Genomic DNA, 19,428 nt, shown 5'->3' with positions numbered 1-19,428 from the left:
GTGTACCGATTTTGGATTTTTGGCAATTCAAAAATTAGTTTGGGGTAAATCTGTTATAGTGTACTAGTTTAGAGTTTCCCACGGTGTTAACCAACGATAAAATACAATTTCTGGATTTTCGATCAAATTAAGAAAAGAAAAAAGAAGAGAGAGAGAAAAAGAAAAAGCACGCGTGGCTTTTTTTTTTTTTTCGAAATAAAAATCCATTAGTTAAAAGCCAAAATTCGCGTTCGAATTCGAATCCTCCCCCAGTCCACGACGCTTTAAAAATCTTGAAACCAAAAGAGCGAAGAGAGCCCAAACACGCGGGAGGTCGCCTCCGTCTTCCGTCGTCGCCTCCGCCTTCCTTCTGCTTCAGTTCGTAGGGTTTTGATTCCTCCTCCGCCACCCGCTCCTTCCTCATCCTCCTCCTCCGCCGCCGCCGTCGCCGCCGCCGCGCGACGAGCGGCGATCCAGATCGCCGGCGATCTGCCGGCGCTCAATCGCGGGCCGGTTTTCGGGTGAACCCTGATTCGGCGCGGGCCAATTCGGCGGCGCCGTCGCCGTCCTCCCGTCCGTACGTTCGGATTGATCCGGTATGGCGCCCACGAGGAAGTCCAGGAGCGTGTACAAGCGGTTCTCGAATTTGAATGAGGTTTCTCCGGATAAGGACGTCGGGAGCTCGAAGAGCAGCCGGAATCGGGTGAGTTTCGCGCCTGCTCTGGGGCAGCGTTTTTCTTGACCGGGGGGGAGGAAGAGAGCGGAGCTGAGAGTCGTTCGATTTTTGCCTGTAGAAGTCTCGAGTTTCGTGTCAAGATTGCTCGCTTTTTGTTGCGATTGAAAAAAAGTTGCGTCTTTGCTGCAGAAGAAGAAATTGTCTGATCTAGGACCGCAGTGGAGCAAGGAAGAGCTCGAGCGCTTCTACGAAGCTTATAGGAAACACGGGAAAGAGTGGAAGAAGGTATGCTGCTGTCTGGTGTCTCTAGTTTGTATCATCTCTTTGATGGTAATTCCTTCAGCTGGTCTCCAATGGTTGTTGCATGTCTATCGGTTCCGCTTCTAATTTGCGATAGCTGTCGGTACAATGCTGGTGCCGCACAATGATAATAGCCAAGGAGTCGATGTATTGCATTGGCCTTGGCTGGTTTGGATTTGTTTGAGGGGAGATGATGAGCTGTTGATGGTGCATTAGTGTTGACCAGTATTCAAGTCCTCAAGCTAGGTAGTTGGGGCGGTCCTGTTACCTGTATACCCCTCGTATATATGGGAATGGTCAATATACCTTTCATTTCCTCGATATGTTGGATCTTTGCTGAACTTGCAAGTGGCTCTGCCCCCTCTTCTACTCTATCACGCTCCTTTTACTGATTGGTGGAAAAAGAATTCTGAGGTCGTGCAGTTACAGCACTTCTATAAGATTCTAGATGAGACTTTTCCTCTTTTAACTGTGTTTTATCGTCCTCCGTGTTTAGGTGGCTGCTGCTGTGCGTAACAGATCCGTTGATATGGTTGAGGCTCTCTACAACATGAACAGAGTAAGAACCTTTTTTTGTATTGGTCAGAGTTGGATTTCTTTGTGCAAAATATGACGTCGATTAAAATATCTACCATGTTTCGGAGGAATTCACTAGCTGCCTGGAGTGTCTTACACATAAGGGTGATATCTTATCACAATATTGTCGTTTGTGTTGCTTTCAAGTCAGTATAATATGCATCAAGTCTTAAGTAACATTTTGTGCAAATAATCACGAAGCATGCTAACAAATGTCAATCTCGCTTCCGAATCGGCTGTTAATTTGGGTTCTTCTTTATCCCACTACTTTCGTGTTCCACTCTAATTTTGTAATCATGCAATTCAAACATCGCAATCTCTACTCAAAGCAGTGCAATTCCTAACATGGTCAAACATGGGTATTGTGGGATGGAAGTCAGGACATGTTTATGAGTATCTAATTTGCATTATTGCTGGCAAGATGTTCTTTGACTGATTGCTTCCTCTTTTGCCTCTCTATTCTTTCTTGACTAAATGGTTCTAGCTTTTATTTATCTCTTTGTTTTATGAATGCAGAGCTATAAGGTCCAATATTGACATATTAACTGTAAACTTGCTGTTTCTAGTTGATGAGTAAGAACATGTGTTGATGGAGTGTTTTTTGGTCGTTTCTAAATTGTTCTTGCCCTACTTTCAGGCATATTTGTCCCTTCCTGAGGGTACAGCTTCTGTGGTTGGTCTTGTAGCAATGATGACCGATCATTATAATGTTATGGTACGTCTTCAATTGATGTTTCTCTTAGGTGAAACAGCATATTCTCTCTCTCTCTATAATTTCTGGAGTTCAGTATTGCCACATCTGTTTTGAGAGCTTCTTTCTGCTGATCTTGGCACATTTCTAGATATTGATCTTTCCTGTAGTCTTTTCCTAGAGAATTTCTTCCTGTTTTACGTTTGCTTATATTATCACATGTAAACCAAAAGATGGAATTTATTTCAGGAATGAGGAGCATATAAGACAAATGTCGATGTTCATTGTTTGGATCAGATGAATTATGTGAGGCACTTTTCCTGGCATGTTAACTAAATCTTCCTAGTTCATTTTTAAATTGACAGGAGGAAAGTGATGAAGAAGAGAGCAATGATAGAACAGAAATCAGAAACACACCGAAACGCAAGCGTGGTAAAGTTCAGGTTGGTGGTTCAAGAGAAGATCTGCACCCCAAAGCTGACTTGTCTAATGATGGTTGTCTGTCATTATTGAAAAGAAGACGTGTTGATAGTAAGTACCTTACCTTTATCCAAAAGGGGTCTTGCTGCTTTTCATTATTTGCTTTGTTCATTTCTTGGAAAATTAGGCTGTAAGATTCCATGAATAGTTTTTGTAAAATCCCTTCATGAAGTCTGGTTTTGAGAATTTTTTTTATATTAAGTGCAATTCAATATAGACCTTACTTTTAAGCTTGAATGCTTAGTTCTACTATATCTTTCCATTATACAAGTGGATTTTACTGAAGCTGTTTATGTGTTCCAGGTAGCCAACCACGTGTTGTTGGCAAAAGGACTCCTCGATTTCCTGTTTCTTTCTTGTACAAGAAAGATGGCAGAGAAAATCATGTTTCTCTGGGCAAGAGGGGCCGGAAGTCAGAGGCTGATGCTACAGATGATGATGTTGCACATGGAGCAGCGTTAGTACTAACTGCGGCTTCCCACAGGGGAGGCTCACCACAAGTTTCTCGAAGTCCTTATGGTAGAAAAGTGCAGTCAAAAGTATCACCTGTTCAGAGCTGGGAAAGGATGGTATTCAGCTTTCATCTGCATGTTCTTCCACTTGCAGTTTTGTTTGTCACTTGATATGTTTACAACTGTCTTTTTTGTCATTTAGCATTCTCAATCAGACGCAACCAAGTACGGTGATGCTTCTCTGGACGAAGAATGGCTGGAAGGGAGCATTGGCAGTAGGGGAACGGAAAATGGAGACTATGAAAAGTATACAAGGTCCTTGACGGACATAGAAGGTGTCGGCACAGTAGAAGTTTGTCGGAAAGGGAAGAAATTCTATGGAAAGAAAGAGAAAGTCGAGGTCCTGGAAGAGAAAGAGTTTGAAGATGGTGGCGGAGCTTGCAGCGGAACAGAAGAGGGAGGCAATGATAATTCACTGAAGGGGAAAGTCAAGTTTGAAGTTTCAAATGAGAAAATAGAGCATTCTCATCAAACTCCGAGAAAGAGAAGCAAGAAGCTTTTCTTTGGAGGTGCTTCATCTGTTTCTTTTATGAATGTAACATGTTATTACTGGATTCCTTTTTCTGTCTCCATTTTACTTTACCTTCACAAAGATAGTTGAAATTTGCATCTAGGCCACTCTTTTGATCGAGGTTTCTCCACCTGAATGAATAGTTGAAGTTTGCATCTAGGCCACTCTTTTGATCGAGGTTTCTCCACCTGAATGAATAGTTGAAGTTTGCTAGTAGTATTAAATCTTTCTTTCTACATTTTGTGATATGGAAGATGGAAGTAAATGCTTAAAAGTGGCCGTATTTTGTTGAAATTTGGTCGACATGCAGTTTTACTTTGTAGTCATGTTCCTAACTTTTACCCAAAACTATATTTTCTGGAAATGCACCTAGATATCTTTTCTGGTTTGTCGTAGTCATGTTAATAGCTAACTCGCTTGACTTTGAAATCTAGAGTTGATTTTTTTGAAGGTTTTCTTTATGGGGTTTTTCTTTTTTCTTTTTCTTTTTTTTATTTGGGGGTGTTGGGGGGGGGGGGGGGGAGAGAGGCTTCGAGGGACACAATGTTATTGGAAACTTTTTTAAGCTGGTTTGGATGGATATCTGGTGAGCAATTTCTAAAGATGGAAACATACATGTGACAAGTAGATTAATTGATTATTCTGTTTCATTTAGTCAATAATCTTGAGACTACGGCTATTGGGACTTGGCTGTCCACTTTTCCTCTCCTCCGATTCTTTTATGTGCATTCATGCACTTGGCTGATGTTTGAAAGCGTAACCTATTGGTGGACCAGTGGCTTGAAACATGTCAACACTAGAGTACTGTAAGAATCCTCCGTGGTAGACCATTCTCCTAGACTAAAGTTTGAGTAACAATTGCAGGATAAAGGAACAGATTGTGAACACTGGATTTTATTAATGCATTTGGCATCCTTGACGTGCTTTTGGGTAGGGGTGGCTATTCAATTCTTGACTTGGCATAAAAACACAACTATAGCACAATATGAACTTAGCGGGAGAAACCTGTACATGACATGACAAAAATTGACGGCCCTAGTCATTCGCGATTAGTTTAATACTGAACAAATCTTTGCATCTTTTTGTACTTTTCCAGATTTTTTGTTGCTGTCCGTCACGTATTATCTACTAAATGGTTGTGGTACTATATGCAGATGAAAGCTCTGATCTTGATGCTCTGCAGACATTGGCTGATTTGTCATTGATGATGCCAGTTTCCACCATGGAGTCAGGTTAGTCGTATAAATTTCTCTGCTTTATATCCTGTATTTCAGACACACGTACATGCAGAACACTTCTGAGTTTATTGGTGTGTTGTCTTATGCTCTCAATTGCTATTAGTTCAGTACAGCTGCTGCTATAGTTCTGTTCAATTTGCTACCTTTTACTATTTTAGAATTTTGTGGCACAGAATCCTCTGTCCAGTTGAAGGAAGAAAAAACAACTCGGGATATAGATGATAAGTTGACTGTGCCCGAAGCCACTTCTGTAGATCGTCAAAGAGATAAGGTCTTAGGGAAGGAGAAAACTTCTGCAGTTGACAGTAGAAAATCAAATCTTGCGAGGGCCTCAGCTATCAATTCTGATGCTATCTCCAAAGCAAAAGGGCAACTGCTGTCGAGCAACAAATCAGGGAAAAGAAAATCTAAGCCAATAACGTCTAAGGTAAGCAGCGGGAATAACTAATTTGCAATGTTTGATATATTGACTGAACTTATCCCCCAAAACTTTCAGTGCTGCTCTTTTGTTTCTGAAATGGTTTTTACCGGCTGCAGGTTATAAATGCTGAAGCTCATAATACTTTTCTTCTAGGTGAATCTCTGAAAAATGAGGTGAGCTCATGATCTTAGATGTTCAACGCTCTTATAAGTTGCTGTGATTGTATTCTTTCCTGAATTGGGTCCACTCTGGTAGCCCTCTGTTAAGTTGGGCTTTTCCACTTTTCTAGAATCTAAATAAGGTTGGTGCATGGTCTACAAATGAAAAGGATCTCGCTTCTCTCTTTTTTATGATATTCTGAAAGGCAACAAAAAGTGTTTTACTGTTCTCAGGCAAGGGATGTTTCTGTAGGTTCTAGTACTTACTTCCAAAGAGTAATTTCATATCAACAGTCATATACAGAGTTGTGAGAAACTAATTGCTTGCATGAATAGGATATTAAACTTTTGTTCTACAGTATCCTATAACACTACTTGCCGGAAACTTAACTCTGCACCTTCCTACGATTTTAACTCACTTATGAGAGAACTATTGCTGCACTAATGCAGTATAGAGCTTTTAAGTTACAGTATTAAAATTAAAGCTAAACCTAAGAGACTCTTGTTCTGTGTTGACCTTGAAGAGAAGGCACAGGCCAATGTGATGGTGTTTGGACGTGCTTTTAAAAAAAAAACATCATGCTTTTTGAATGTAACCGTGTGTATTTAATGAGTCCAAATATATTGAATTGATTGGTTATTTTGCATGTACGCCACTTCTATGGTTGCGGAATTGTTGGTTTGTCAACACTGGTGTGTTAACAGGCGTTCCTTACCCTCTTCCTTGTTCTGATCAATCAGTCACTTCTCCTTTGCCTATTCTTGATTTGTAGGCCTCAGCTGAGGAAGGAAAGACACTAGCGGGTCAACCATCTACGAGAGAGTTCAAATTAGCTTTTGGGAGAGAGTATAGAGCGTCTGTTTCAAAAGCGAAGAAGTCAGCTAAATCTGCACAGAACTTGTCTGATATTGATCAGAAAGGAACGGAAACTGATTTGATGGGGTTGAGTACTCAGGTTCCTGCTGAAATTCAGGTCAACTTACCAACTAAGTCAAGAAGTCGAAGAAAGAAAGATCTGCAGCAGGCACTGAAACCAAAAGAGATGAGTGGTTCTGATAGCACACTGAGGAACCGAACTGATAAACGTGGAATATTTGTCCAGGATAAAGCACTTTCTTTAAAGGTGTTCCCCTTGTTATTTGCACACGGATTGCAATTTGACTCTTGAAGCGTTGATTCTAACATTAAACATTACTGGATTTGCAGGACAAACTGTCGTCTTGCCTGTCATCCAATCTGGCACGGAGGTGGTGTATTTTTGAATGGTTTTATAGTGCTATTGATTATCCGTGGTTTGCAAAGAGGGAGTTTGTCGATTACTTAAATCATGTCGGACTTGGGCACATTCCTAGGTTAACACGTGTCGAATGGAGTGTTATAAGAAGGTAGATAAACTCAATATGATCGCTGCTGCCCCCTTTTGTCTGTAAAAACTGCTTGAAGGATTGACAGATACTAATATTACACATCGTCATGCAGCTCACTTGGCAAGCCTCGTAGATTTTCTGAAAATTTCCTTCGTGAAGAGAAGAAGAAACTTGAACAATATCGTGAATCTGTGAGAAAGCATTATACTGAACTTCGCACTGGTGTTAGGGAAGGACTTCCCACAGACTTAGCCCGACCGTTATCTGTTGGACAAAGAGTGATTGCCCTTCATCCGAAAACAAGAGAAGTTCATGACGGAAGTGTCCTCACTGTTGATCATGACAAGTGCAGGATTCAGTTTGATCGTCCTGATATCGGAGTTGAATTTGTGATGGTAACAACATTTTAAAGATTCCATTTTAGTTAGTTTCTATATAATCTACCTGGGGAATCTCCTGCAATCTTTTTTTTTTCCTTTTGTAAAATTGCCTATAATATTCAAAATGGATAGAATTATTGCAGTGAGCCTTGGATTTTAGAGAAACTGAGGAGTTGAGTTAGTCTTTCTTCTATGAAATAAATTAGCCAAATCTGCTGTTGCTTGAAGGTTTTGATTGAAGTCTCTACGGGATGTGCAAGAAGTTTAAGTTGTTTGCCAGAGCATTTATGCTTATTTATCTCAAAAAAAGTGAGATTTTTCTGACAGAAGAAAAATTTATCTCATCTTCTTTGCAAAAGCAATAAAGTAAATCATAGAAAATGTTCTAAAGGTTTCATGATTTTGGAAATTGTAGGATCATTGTCAATTGATCTAAAAGTTTAAATTGCTAGATGAGTGTCTGTTTAATATTTAAATACTAAAAAAATTTTCCCTTCATTAAGCCATTATCTGGCATTATATGATGACATCAATGGGGTTGTTGCAGGATGTTGATTGCATGCCTCTAAATCCGCTGGATAACATGCCTGAGGCTCTTAGGAGACGGAGCCTCTTTGTTGACAAATTCCCTGTTATATCTAAAGAACCTCAAATTGAGGGCAATATATCTTTTGGAGGGGCCCTTCTTTATGATCCTAGTGGGCATCTAGCAAATGTTCGGAGTCCCATGAGTAATTTGATGAAGCAAGCAAAGGTGAGCAGCCAATCGATAGTTGTTTGTTGATATTTGGAAGTTCGCCTTTCCTGTTTGGTTTCCTAGATCATTTATGTTTACCTTCATATTTTCGAGTTGTTTCTTTTGAACTTTTCTTTCAAGACTGTTGGCTCTTGTTCAATGAACAATCAATGCTGCTGCTGTATCTGGTTGGCTCTAAGCTGCTGGAAAGTGAGAAGCTGGACCTTGGCTGATGTCATGTTCTTTTTAGTGGTCCAGCATCTTGTCCATATCAGTTACGATCTGATTGCAGCATCTGGCGGCTTGAATAAACGACTCTTTTCGAATATTGATAACTTTGTTGGGAATTCTACACTCTTTTATGATCTACGCTGGTCACGGTTTATTATGGAACAAAAAACTCTTGCATCTTGGTTGTCTCGCCCACTGTGGCAATTTGCTTGTTTTGAGTGTAGAATTGAGTGTATAATTATCAAAATAAATGATTCAGACGATTTGTTTGTGTCTAATAGTGCATAAATGTATTGTCGTAAGTCTCTTGTTTTGGCACTATGCGTTATATTACTTGGTGGTACTGTGTAGTGATAATGTGAGGTTGCTGCAGGCTTTCTGTATCATTTTATTTGTCTGTGATTAGGAATGACTAAGCTGAACTGATTTTCCATGTCATCAGGACTCAAACCATGCAATTTTTCAAGGCAAAGTAGCTGCTTCAGGTGTTGTCAGTACCCAACAGACATTCTGTAGTCAGCCTTGCAGAACGGTGTATAGCCAGGCGAGAGAAGCTGATATTCGGGCTCTTTCTGACCTAACTCATGCTTTGGATAAGAAGGTGTGTCTTGATCTATTAAGCATTCACCACTTTTCCATGTTTAGCTTGAACTCTGTTTGGAATTTTGATAATTCAGGTGCCTGATTATACAGTTTACTCAGAATAGCACATTTATCATCAGTTTAAATTTTTATGATGACTGTTTTATATGATCTTGCTGTTTGCATGCTGTGCTCCAATCAGCATTCTGCAACTGCATATCTAAACCATCTTTTGTCGCATCATGCTGGGACTTACAGACTAGTATGCTATAGATAGAAATAATGCCAGTGCACAGAGATTGATCTCTCAGAGAGCTTACACATCTTTTCTTTCCTTCCTCGGTGAATCATAGGAGGCATTGTTAATGGAGCTTAGAAACATGAATAATGATGTATTGGATGACCAAATTAATGGAGATGGCTCTCTTAAGGATTCTGAATCTTTCAAGAAGCATTACGCCACGGTACTTGTACAGCTAAAGGAAGCCGGTGGCCAGGCATGTGGCTTCCGTGAATTTTTGTATCACACCTGCACGCTTCTCTCTGAATCTGTCATTTTTCTTTTCAAGTAGCAAGCTCTTTTTTATTCTGACATTTTAATAACAGTTAATGTCTGATACACAGGCTTCTTCTGCTTTGGTTCATTTGAGGGAACGGAATACTTATCCAGGAAATCCGATGCCTCCTTGGTTAAAGCCTCCAGTGAATTCTGGTGCTGCAATTGGCCTTCCCAGAGAACTTGATAAATACGTATATCCACATGAGTCAGGATGTAATGTTCATGAAATTGTGAAGGTTTCAAGATTGAAAGCACAGACGATGGTGGATAAAGCTATTCAGGTCTGACAAGCATTTTCAGTGCCCATGTCCACATGCAACTGCCTACCCACCCACACACCCACTCACTCACTCACGTACACACACAAGATGAAATGATAGTGACCTAAAAATTAAACTGCGGGTCTGCTCCAACAGCATTAAAATATAAAATTGGTAATCTTGAGATGCATTGTCAAACTTCACGGGGCTGTGGCTTCCTCATTTGTTATTCAAGGAGATGTTGGCGGTAGAGTGTGCCTTATTTGTGGTTGCCCGTTAAAAATAAGAAAATAAAAGTGAATCTCTTGGTAGTTGTGCAGATGTAAATTGTGTGGGAGTGTAGTTCTTTGTACAGCGCATGTCAGTTGGATCAGCTGTTGACTGATGCCTTATGGTGCTATCTCATTTCAGGTGATTTCGTCGTTGAAAGAGGGGGAAGATGCTTTTACAAGGATTGGAGAGGCTCTTGATTCGATAAATGACCAACAGCTGGCTTCTGACATCAAGTTATCAGGTGTCATATCCCCAGAGAAGGTCAATGGCAGCTTGGCTCCTAACAATCAGTTGAATGCCTGCCCATCCGAGACCAACCAGCTATCTGGTTCAAAACCTTGTACTGATGCCGACAAGACTGAGACCCAGATACCGGCTGAGCTGATCACATCGTGCGTCGCTACTTTGCTCATGATACAGGTAAGGTTTAAAAAATCAAATGTCTCATGTGCTTCTATGATCCATTGAAGCAAAAGAGCAGCTGAAGACAATTTTGATCATTTCAAATGAACCAGTTGCAACTGTCTGCCTTAGTTTACTTTGTCCTTTTTTGGAAAAGTAAAATGTGCATAGCGTCAACCTAATTGTCATTAGCTATTAACCAAAAATTAAAATGAAGCATCATTGGTGGGAAAATAGATTGCTATGGAACATCCTTATATCTCACAATTCAGATGAATGTCTATGTTTTAACTTGTGATGCTTTCCTTATGATGCTTGTGAAGCAAATCTATTCTCTCTTAATTGTTCCTTTCTGTGGTATTTTGCTTTGCTAATGAGTTTGATGTTCCATCAAGCAGACGTGTACGGACCGACACTATCCTCCAGCCGATGTGGCCCAGATACTTGATTCTGCTGTGACGAGTTTGCACCCTTGTTGCCCCCAGAACCTCCCGCTTTACCGGGAGATTCAGATGTCCATGGGCAGACTGAAGACGCAGATGTTGGCGCTGGTGCCGACGCAAATCTGATTTCTCGTCTCGGGTCTGTCCCTAGAAGTCGGGTAATGTATATAAGTACCGCCAGAACAAATCCCGGTTCATCTTCACCACATTCTGTATCTGATTGGTCCGCGCTATCAAATGAAGCCGACGTGTACTATCTTCGCCACAGTGTATACTGTCTAATTAGTGTTATCTTTTACTCAGTCCTCGATTTTCTTCTCGTTCCCCTTGTAGCTCACTCCCGGTCCCCGCCGGCGCTGTAGTTCCTCTTTCTTAAATAAACGTCGGCAGGTTGTTGTGATAACCCACCCAGTTGGAAAAGAAAATAACCTATTCTCCCGATTTTCTTCTCTGTATCTTGATGAGATCAGAATTGCCAGAGTAACTCAAGTATATCTGATGAGGGTTTCCTGTTATCCCATTGCTTCTGTGAGCCTCTCGATAATGTGACCCAGATTATAGTGGGCATCGACCTTGTTGTGGAAACGATTTTAGTTGAAATCTTAAGCATGTAGTGATTAGTCATGGCGGTCAAATTGAGATACTAATCGGGAATAGATCTTAGACTTATGAATTGTGAATTTAGAACTGAATGGCGGGATACGTTGAAATGACTGAAAATGGTAATTCTCGACACTGAAACGGGTAAGTAAGTACAAGTTTTGAGTAAGCTAATGAGAGCACAACTAATTTCAACTACCACATTATTTTTCTTATAAAACTATGGCATTTGAACATAAATAGAAAGTTTTATGTGCTGTATCATTATATTACTGTGAAACTATAAAGAATATGGTATCTTATATGAATAAAATAGAACCTGCTCTATTCGGTAGGTGAAATATGACAAATTATGAACCAGAGAAATTGATGGATACGTATCAAATAGTAATTCTTGGCATGGAAACGTGTAACGTAAGTACAAGTTTTGAATAAGCTAATGAAAATATTACTGTTTCGAGTACATATTAAGTTTATCATAAAATAGTTGTAGCACATTATTTTTCTTATAAAACTATGGCATTTAAACATAAATAGAAAGTTTTTTGTGCGGTACTGTGAAACTATAATAAATATAGTATGTACTTTGAAATAAAATAAAACTTACTTTATTCGGTAGGTGAAATATAACAAATAATGAACAAAAAAATTAGCGGATACGTATCAAATCATTAGTAGATTCAGTCGTGAATTGATATATTTATTTGAGATTCAATATTTTATAGATCATACCTTCATTTGCGATTCAATAATTTATAGATTTGCCTGATAGATACGTAGTGGCTGGATGTCAAGTCGAATCGAATTGCAAGAAATCGATATCTATGCTATTATTAACTAGTAATCTTTTCAGAAGATGACTTACTTTTAAACCAGAGTGACTTTTAAACTATACATTAATAACTCCTGTGTGCATAGTAGCTTTTCATATAGACTCAGTTCGGGTGCATGGAACCACACCCATCTGACGAATATGATAAATTATTTCTGTGCAGGATTCCAAGGTTGATTTGTTGGTCTGAGATGGTGACACCATATCTCTAATTATTTAGCATTACGAAAACGACATGCTGACCCTCATCATGTTACATGTCCACGTTATTCAGATCCTCCTGTCGAAATACAGCTGTTCAAAAGATTTCTTGGTTCCTAAAGTTGAATGGCCTTTGTCTTTCTAATAAAGCCATACCCAGCACCATCAACAATCACCTCTGTTCCCCAAAAGTTCTGTTAAATAAATTCATCCAAGACTAGGGCCTTTGCAGGAACAGCTACGAAGTCCCACCTAGAGCAACACGCTCTTCCTTATTTCGCCTTCTCCTATACCACTTGCAAATTTCATCTTGCAAATTCAGAAGGTAAGACCAAATTAACGAGATTGGTGAACAGGAGTGAGTACATTTATATAGTTATGTTATACATTCGGCATTGCAATTCCAGCTATCTGAACATTGACAGGTGAAGACGGTACAACCATTTCAGCACAAACAGAAACAGCCCTCGAGCAGCACTATCTCACTGTGTTTACTAAAAGTTCTTGGCTGAAATTGAATAGTACAATGAATGTAGAGAATTACACAGGTGAGGTCATATACAAAGACATCACTTATTCATGTCATTCAACGAAACGATAAGCATTCCAACACAAAGGTCGGGTAGTACAATTTGGATACACTTCAGTGCGGCTTACAAAAGAGCGACCCCGGAAAACTAGGCTATGGTAAAAAAAAACACCCTTCAAAAAAGTAAGTGTCGTGGCAGACTAAACAGTTAGACGCCACCGCCAAAGCCTAAGGACACAGGACCTCACTCTTTGAACTGCCAAACTGACCATGATTCCAGTACTAACCCGACCTTTGAGGAAAACAGAGACCTGTCCGTCAAGTAGCGACTCCCCCAACAAGGGTTATCAAAAACCCGACGGACTTCAAACACCAGCAATCAACAGGCAACACAATGCAAGTAGACTAATGGCGAGAAAGCTCAGGACAAATACGACATGAAGCTGAGCTCAAACACCAGTTGCCAATCCCGACATCATCGAAAAAAAAAAATTTAACCTAAGAGAACCTGATTACTGTATCTCAGGGAAATCTGGCCGAACTTTGACACCCCCATTAGAAGCCAAAAAGCTAGGAACAGGTTTGAGAAACCTGCAAAAAAAAGGAGAGCATGCTCGGCCGAATCCCCTGGAAAAGGGGCCAAGTTCCCAATGACTCGAAAGACCCATATCCTATGGACCCAAAAACTACACTGATGCTGCTACTCACAAGAGCCAACTCTGACTGTAATAGAGAACTCCGTGACCCATCCCACTCTGAGCATTTGTGACACTAGCTCAGTGAGTGACTAGTCACCTTCGCTGCTTAATGAAGGATGTCACACCTCCAAAGCTGCTCCACAAGCAGGTCCACCGATTTTTTGCTGATTCCACTGCAGTGCTGGAGATTCAAACCTACAAGTGACTGGCCCAATCTCCTCAAAGCAGGCAAGCACTTCTCTGATATCTGAGTACAGCCAGATATAGAAAGTATCTGCAAATTGAGCTGGTCTGCACGACCCAATGCAGCTACACCAAAGTCTGTAACTGCACAAAGAGAGACATCAAGGTCGTTCAGCAATGGACAGTTTTCCGCAATTGCCACCAAGCTTGTGTTTCCAACCTTCCGACAACCCTCAAGATTCAGCACCTCAAGCGTCCAACCATGCATCTCAGCAATGGCTGAAACTGCTTTGTCGGTCAGATTAGTGCATCCACTTATCTTAATTTTCACGAGACCACCATCACAGTTCTCAAGCAGTGGCACGAAACCTGCATCTGTTATACCTTGAAGGCCGCTCAGATCTACATGCCGCAGATTGGGGCACAACTTCGCCAGCATGACTAAGCTAATGTCACCAAACCCTGGGCAGTGACGGATAGACAGTGACCGCAGAGATTTGCAAGGAGAAAGCATTGGTGATCCCATACTTAAGTCCTTCATTCCCAAGCAGTGCACCAAGGTGAGGGACTTCAACTTATCACCACAAATAGCGAGTACAGCGAAAAGCCCAGACTGTGTGATCCGGTGGCACTCCTCCAGTTGCAGCCTTTCAAGTGATAGGGCTGCCTTTGCAAAAGAGTCTAGTCCACTGTCAGATAAGAATGCACATTTATGGACACAAAGCTGCTTAAGATTTGGGCAGCCTTTGCCCAACTCTTTAAGTGCCAAGTCTGTCATGCCCTGGCAAGATGCGACAGCAAAGGACCTCAATTTCTGCAAGCCATGACCCTTGCCCATGCCCCAGAAGCCCCTTTCACTCACATTCTGAAGGTTGGCAAGGATCAAGTCAGTAACTGCCTTGCCATAGTGTCCAATGACAGCGAGAGACAAATCGGTCACTTGGAGTGTCTGGAGCTTCACTTTTGTCAAGACACAAGAAGCGTTGGATAAGAGACTCGCAATGCCTTGATCTCCAACATGGGGACAGTTGTTGATAGAAATGGACTTCAGATTGGGGCAGTTTTGACCAATAGCTTGAAGACCTTCATTGCGAAGGCTTGAACAAGAGTCGATGCTTATATCAGTCAACTGACGACAGTTTTTTGCAAGCGAAATCAAAGCCTTGTCAGAAACTGCATTGCAATGGCAAAGTTCAAGCTTTTCAAGCTGCCGACAACCATTAGCAATCTCAATCAAACCTTCATCTCCCACGGAAGAAACATTCCAGATAGAAAGAACCTTGAGTGAAGGGCAGCCACGTGCAACAGCCCTCAAACCAAGATCTGTTACTCCACGAATAGAATTGTTTCCACGAATCAATAGCTTGCCTAGTCCCCCGTGACCAGAAGTTCCCACAGCAATCGCAGCAAGACGGACATCAGTGGCCTTTTTCCCTTCCAGGACCCTTGAGAGGTATCCATCATCCTTTTTGACAGGAGGTTCATCCCCTGATACTTCTTCATCTTGACCATTTATTGGAGCAGGGTTATCCTCCCGCTTCAAAGGCAGGGTGGCTTCGTTGCAACATAGTTCGTCGCCACGGATATTGCTCATAAGCAGAAGCCAGCGCTTTGAAACACATGCACAGGCACTCCTCTCCTGGCCTGCAGGCAACCTTCTGAAGATCTCAAAGAGACACTCGTCTGGAAGAACATTGATCGAGGCCTTCTTTTTCTGCTTGAGCTGGTCTCCACTGATAACAAACGGGGCACTGACACGAGACCTCTTACAGGCAGGGAAATAAACATCCACATGACGACCAAGGGACAAAAAGAGACTCGTTTCCTTGGGATTCGGGTAAAGTGACCCCCCAGGGCAAAAATCACCATCTCCTGCACACATAGCACAAACCCAATCAGCCAAAATACTCGATACTTGCAGAAATTCGATACAAAATTATCGATGACAACACCTAAAATCGACGAATCAAGTATCATAATAAGCTATCAAGAGCACCAACCCTGCTGTCAGAATTTCGCAACTGATTTTCATAAACTACTAATGATATAGAACGGATCTGCTCAAAGGTAAGTCGCGGAAAAAAAAAGAAAAAAAAAACAACCCAACGTACGATGTGGATTTCGCGAGAAAAAAGACTAGCAAGTACAAAAAGCCCACAAAAGGAAATTAATCAAACTTCATATTCAGAACTGCTTCATCAGATCTATAGAGAGAAAGCTAATCACACCAGAAACAAGCCAACCCAGAAACTGAATCCACCTTAAGTACGTCTACCCAAACAATTAATTCCAAATCCAGCGCCATCAACAACAAAGGCAGCCACATCAACGGCAAGTCCCACATGACCAGCGATAGACATATCTGATCTAACCCACATCCAGCTGGCTTAATAAATACAAAAAAAAAAAGAAAAAAAGAGAGAGACTCCCAGGGAAAGAACAGCACGGCAAAAACATCTGCTGCAATTGTACTCGCGAAAAACTTCCAAGAAAGAATTCCACCAGACCAAAAAAAGAAACGATTTTTTCAGCACCTACCAACCTCCCTATCAGCCAAACACCCTACAAAACGCAAACTTTTCCACCAATCCGACAAGAAATCCAAAGCTCAAGAAAAAAAAAAAAAAACCACCCAGCTTCAATCTCACAAAAAAAAAAGCACGGAAACATAAAAGAGGAGCCGAAAAAAACCGGGAGGAAATTCGCGAAACGTTACCAGTGAACTCAAAGAGCTTCGACATCGGCGACGCTCGGGGAAACCCTGGGAGGTCAAATCGGCAGGCGGTGTCACGCCCGGAAACCCCCTCCGAAGAGATCAAGAAGGGAGGCGAGGCGAGGCGCGATCGGGAGAAGGAGAGGGGAGGCGGCGGCGGCGGCGGCGCGGGTGCATGAAGAAGCCGAAGGCCCACGGCGGCGGCGGCGGGTCGCCGGAAACCCTATCGGAGAGGGCAAAAATGGCGGAAGAAGAAGAAGGAGGAGGAGGAGGAGAAAATGGTGGGGATGTGACCAGGGGGGGGAGACGGCGAAATATGCTTTCTTATCTTGGGAGATGGGCAGGTGTGCGGCGCACCGAGGCTACGGTGCGGGCGACCGCACCGGATCGCCGCCCCCCCCCCCCCGGGTGCAATGCATGTGGGCGAGGATTCGGGGGGCAGGCGGGCGGAGGGGCGGGGGGCGTTTTCGTAATTCCGCCTCCCGATTCCGTGCGATTTTATTTTCGATATTTTTTTTAATTTTTTTTTCGTGGGTTTCCCATCGAATTTCGTCGGGGGGGGGGGGGGGAGCGATGCGGGACATCGTTCAGGAGACAGATGCACGGTCGCGTGTCGGAGCCCCTTTTCCCAGTAAAGTTTTTTTTTTTTGCGGGGGGGTGTTTGGGCTCGGGGATAAGCAATTCCAGGCTTGGGTTTGGTTTATCCTTTTCTTTTTTTTTTTTTTTGGGAAAACCTTTTTTTCTCAATTTTCCTTTTGGTCCTGATTGATGATTGAAATTAAAAGAAGAAGAAGAAGAAGAAGAAAAACTTCTTGGTGAATGTCCCGCTTGATTTTTCCTTCTATTTTTTTTCGGGGGCGTTAATTTCGAGCAGTTGTGATTTTATTGAGTTTCCGATAATTCCCGTAGATTGTGGGATTAATTGGCGTCCCCCGTCTTCATGTGTTATTAGGGGAAAAAAAGTTTTTCTCTTACTATAAGAACCCCAACGGATCGTGTACGAGATGCGTCGGGCAACGATGCTCGTTACGAATCTTGTCACCACAAAAAAAAAAACACGTATTTCGCGTGGCTCTAATCGTTATCCGATAGATTTATTCGGATATTCGTATCGCCGTAGTCATACTTTCTTTTAAAAGAGTTACAACAGCGAATACGTGAATATCCTGCTTAATTTTGCCCTTTGTTTTTTTGGTTAATTTTGAGAAGTTGTGATTTTATTGAGTTTCCTGTGGTTCCGTAGATTATGGAATTAATTAGCGTCCCGTCTTCAAGCGTTAATAAGGGAAAAAGTTTATCTCTTACTATAAGAACCGGATGGATCGTGTATGAGACGTGTCTGGCAATGATGCTCCTTACGAATCTTATCACTATAAAAACATATGTTTCGCGTGACTCTAATCGTTATCCGATAGATTTATTCAGATATTCGTATCGTCGTAGTCATACTTTCTTTAAAAAGAGTTACTACAGCGAATATGTGAATGTCCTGCTTAATTTTGCCCGTCTGTTTTTTGGATGATTTTGAGAAGTTGTGATTTTATTAAGTTTTTGATGGTTTTGTAGATGATGGAATTAATTACCGTCCCGTCTTCAAGCATTATCAAGGAAAAACTTTATCTCTTACTATGAGAATCGGACGGCTCGTGTTCGAGATGTGTTTGGCAATGATGCTCGTTACGAATCTTAGCACGTGTTTTGCACACCTTTAATCGCGATATGACAGATTTATTTAAATATCCGTCCCGTTACTGTCATACTTCTCTTTAAACGAGTTACAAAAGCGAATATGGACGCGATGGTAATTAATTTCGCGGAAACACCGTAACGCTTTGGGTCCCATGTAGAGTAAGAGAGAGATTATTGAGCCAAGCTTTCGCGGAACCCACCATCAAATGATTGCCCCTCTTCTTGAAGAATATTTTAGGGCAACGTGAAACGAATCGAGTCGTGCTCGAAATTCGAAAAATTGGCCTGTTGGGGTTGACATCATGCTCCTCGTTTTCCAAAACGAGTACCGTCCATTGACCAACCAAGGATCAAAAGATTAGCAGCCCCTTAATTCAAAACCAGCTCTAAAGTGGCTTTAGGACCGGTCCAACCTCAAGCCAAAACACATGCATTACTGCCGCTACAAAAGCTCTTTGACTAGGAACAGGGACGACCTTATCCCGGATAAGAGCTTGTCCGGTCCTCATTTTCCTAGGCATCAAGTAGCTTTCTAAGGTTCGATCTATTACTAAAGGGAAAATGACGCAAATGGTATCCGAATTTTGTTCAAATGTGAAATGTAATCCATGAACTTTTAATTTGTTCAATATGATCTTTGGATTTTTGGTACATGTTTAATATAATCTCTGAACTCCTGGACTATATGAAAATATATAATGTGTGTTAAAGTTCAGGGACCACATTGCATATTGGGCCAAAGTTCAGGAAGTGTTTATGTCATTATCTCATTATTAAACTCGACAATCATGTACAAAGAGAGAGAGAGAGAGTGATTGTCTTTGGACCTTCCACTTGCCCTAATATAGTTGCCTTGGCTCTTGAGTTTCCAAGAATCGTGCAATCTGATCAATATATAATCATTTCTTGGTAAAGATACTTTGTACCTTCGAATTTACTTTGGTATTAAATAACTCTAATCACAGCTTAGTCCTAAACCCAACTTGATAATATTCTAATCATTAATCCAGCTCATGCTGATCCAAGCTCCACGTTTCTCTTTTTGATCTCTATTTTGTTTAATATCAACCACGCATAATTAATGTGATTAAGCAGCTAAATCGAAGCTAATTTGCCGATCTTATCGCTAACGTGTTTTGTGCCTTCACTTTAGCAAAAGAACAAAAATCACTCGGTGTCCGTATATAATCTTATACGATGTATTGAT

The 19,428-nt window shown here is 41.4% G+C and overlaps 2 protein-coding genes across 4 annotated transcripts; one reads left to right on the top strand and one right to left on the bottom strand.

Moving 5' to 3' along the window:
• Positions 1-240: 240 nt before the first annotated feature.
• Positions 241-11,217, top strand: LOC115674322 (protein ALWAYS EARLY 2-like). 3 transcript variants are annotated; one of them, XM_056310635.1, is made up of 19 exons: positions 241-682; positions 845-940; positions 1,452-1,514; positions 2,169-2,246; positions 2,588-2,753; positions 3,006-3,271; positions 3,357-3,723; positions 4,880-4,957; positions 5,137-5,390; positions 5,501-5,557; positions 6,316-6,666; positions 6,750-6,928; positions 7,023-7,305; positions 7,838-8,044; positions 8,700-8,858; positions 9,193-9,303; positions 9,464-9,679; positions 10,070-10,351; positions 10,732-11,217. In XM_056310635.1, the coding sequence occupies exons 1-19, from the start codon at positions 578-580 to the stop codon at positions 10,900-10,902; spliced, it is 3,489 nt and encodes a 1,162-aa protein (XP_056166610.1). In that variant the 5' UTR covers positions 241-577; the 3' UTR covers positions 10,903-11,217. The 3 variants fall into 3 exon arrangements, with proteins under 3 accessions (XP_056166610.1, XP_030452540.1, XP_056166611.1); XM_030596680.2 differs by having other exon boundaries at positions 9,193-9,336; XM_056310636.1 differs by lacking the exon at positions 9,193-9,303.
• A 1,746-nt stretch (positions 11,218-12,963) lies between these two features.
• Positions 12,964-16,762, bottom strand: LOC115674288 (EIN3-binding F-box protein 1-like). The gene is made up of 2 exons (XM_030596639.2): positions 16,536-16,762; positions 12,964-15,691 (listed from the first exon to the last, which is right to left on the bottom strand). Exons 1-2 carry the CDS (start codon positions 16,558-16,560, stop codon positions 13,743-13,745), a joined length of 1,974 nt encoding a protein of 657 aa, XP_030452499.1. The 5' UTR covers positions 16,561-16,762; the 3' UTR covers positions 12,964-13,742.
• Positions 16,763-19,428: the final 2,666 nt, after the last annotated feature.

The sequence above is a fragment of the Syzygium oleosum genome, unplaced genomic scaffold, assembly GCF_021117445.2.
Source record: "Syzygium oleosum isolate NSW1041296 unplaced genomic scaffold, Sole_v2.1 Sole_v2.04, whole genome shotgun sequence".
NCBI classification, from domain to species: domain Eukaryota; kingdom Viridiplantae; phylum Streptophyta; class Magnoliopsida; order Myrtales; family Myrtaceae; genus Syzygium; species Syzygium oleosum.
Note: the sequence above shows the minus strand (reverse complement) of the source record. Positions and strands in the feature narration are given on the sequence as shown.

Excerpts from the sequence above, each read along its gene's own strand:
- LOC115674322 (XM_030596680.2), top strand. The coding sequence starts at position 578 with ATGGCGCCCACGAGGAAGTCCAGGAGCGTGTACAAGCGGTTCTCGAAT. Across the intron at positions 2,754-3,005 it reads GAAAAGAAGACGTGTTGATA|GTAGCCAACCACGTGTTGTT; the intron begins GTAAGTACCTTA and ends TATGTGTTCCAG. Across the intron at positions 3,724-4,879 it reads CAAGAAGCTTTTCTTTGGAG|ATGAAAGCTCTGATCTTGAT; the intron begins GTGCTTCATCTG and ends TACTATATGCAG.
- LOC115674288 (XM_030596639.2), bottom strand. The coding sequence starts at position 16,560 with ATGTCGAAGCTCTTTGAGTTCACTG. Across the intron at positions 15,692-16,535 it reads GAAGCTCTTTGAGTTCACTG|GAGATGGTGATTTTTGCCCT; the intron begins GTAACGTTTCGC and ends CTATGTGTGCAG.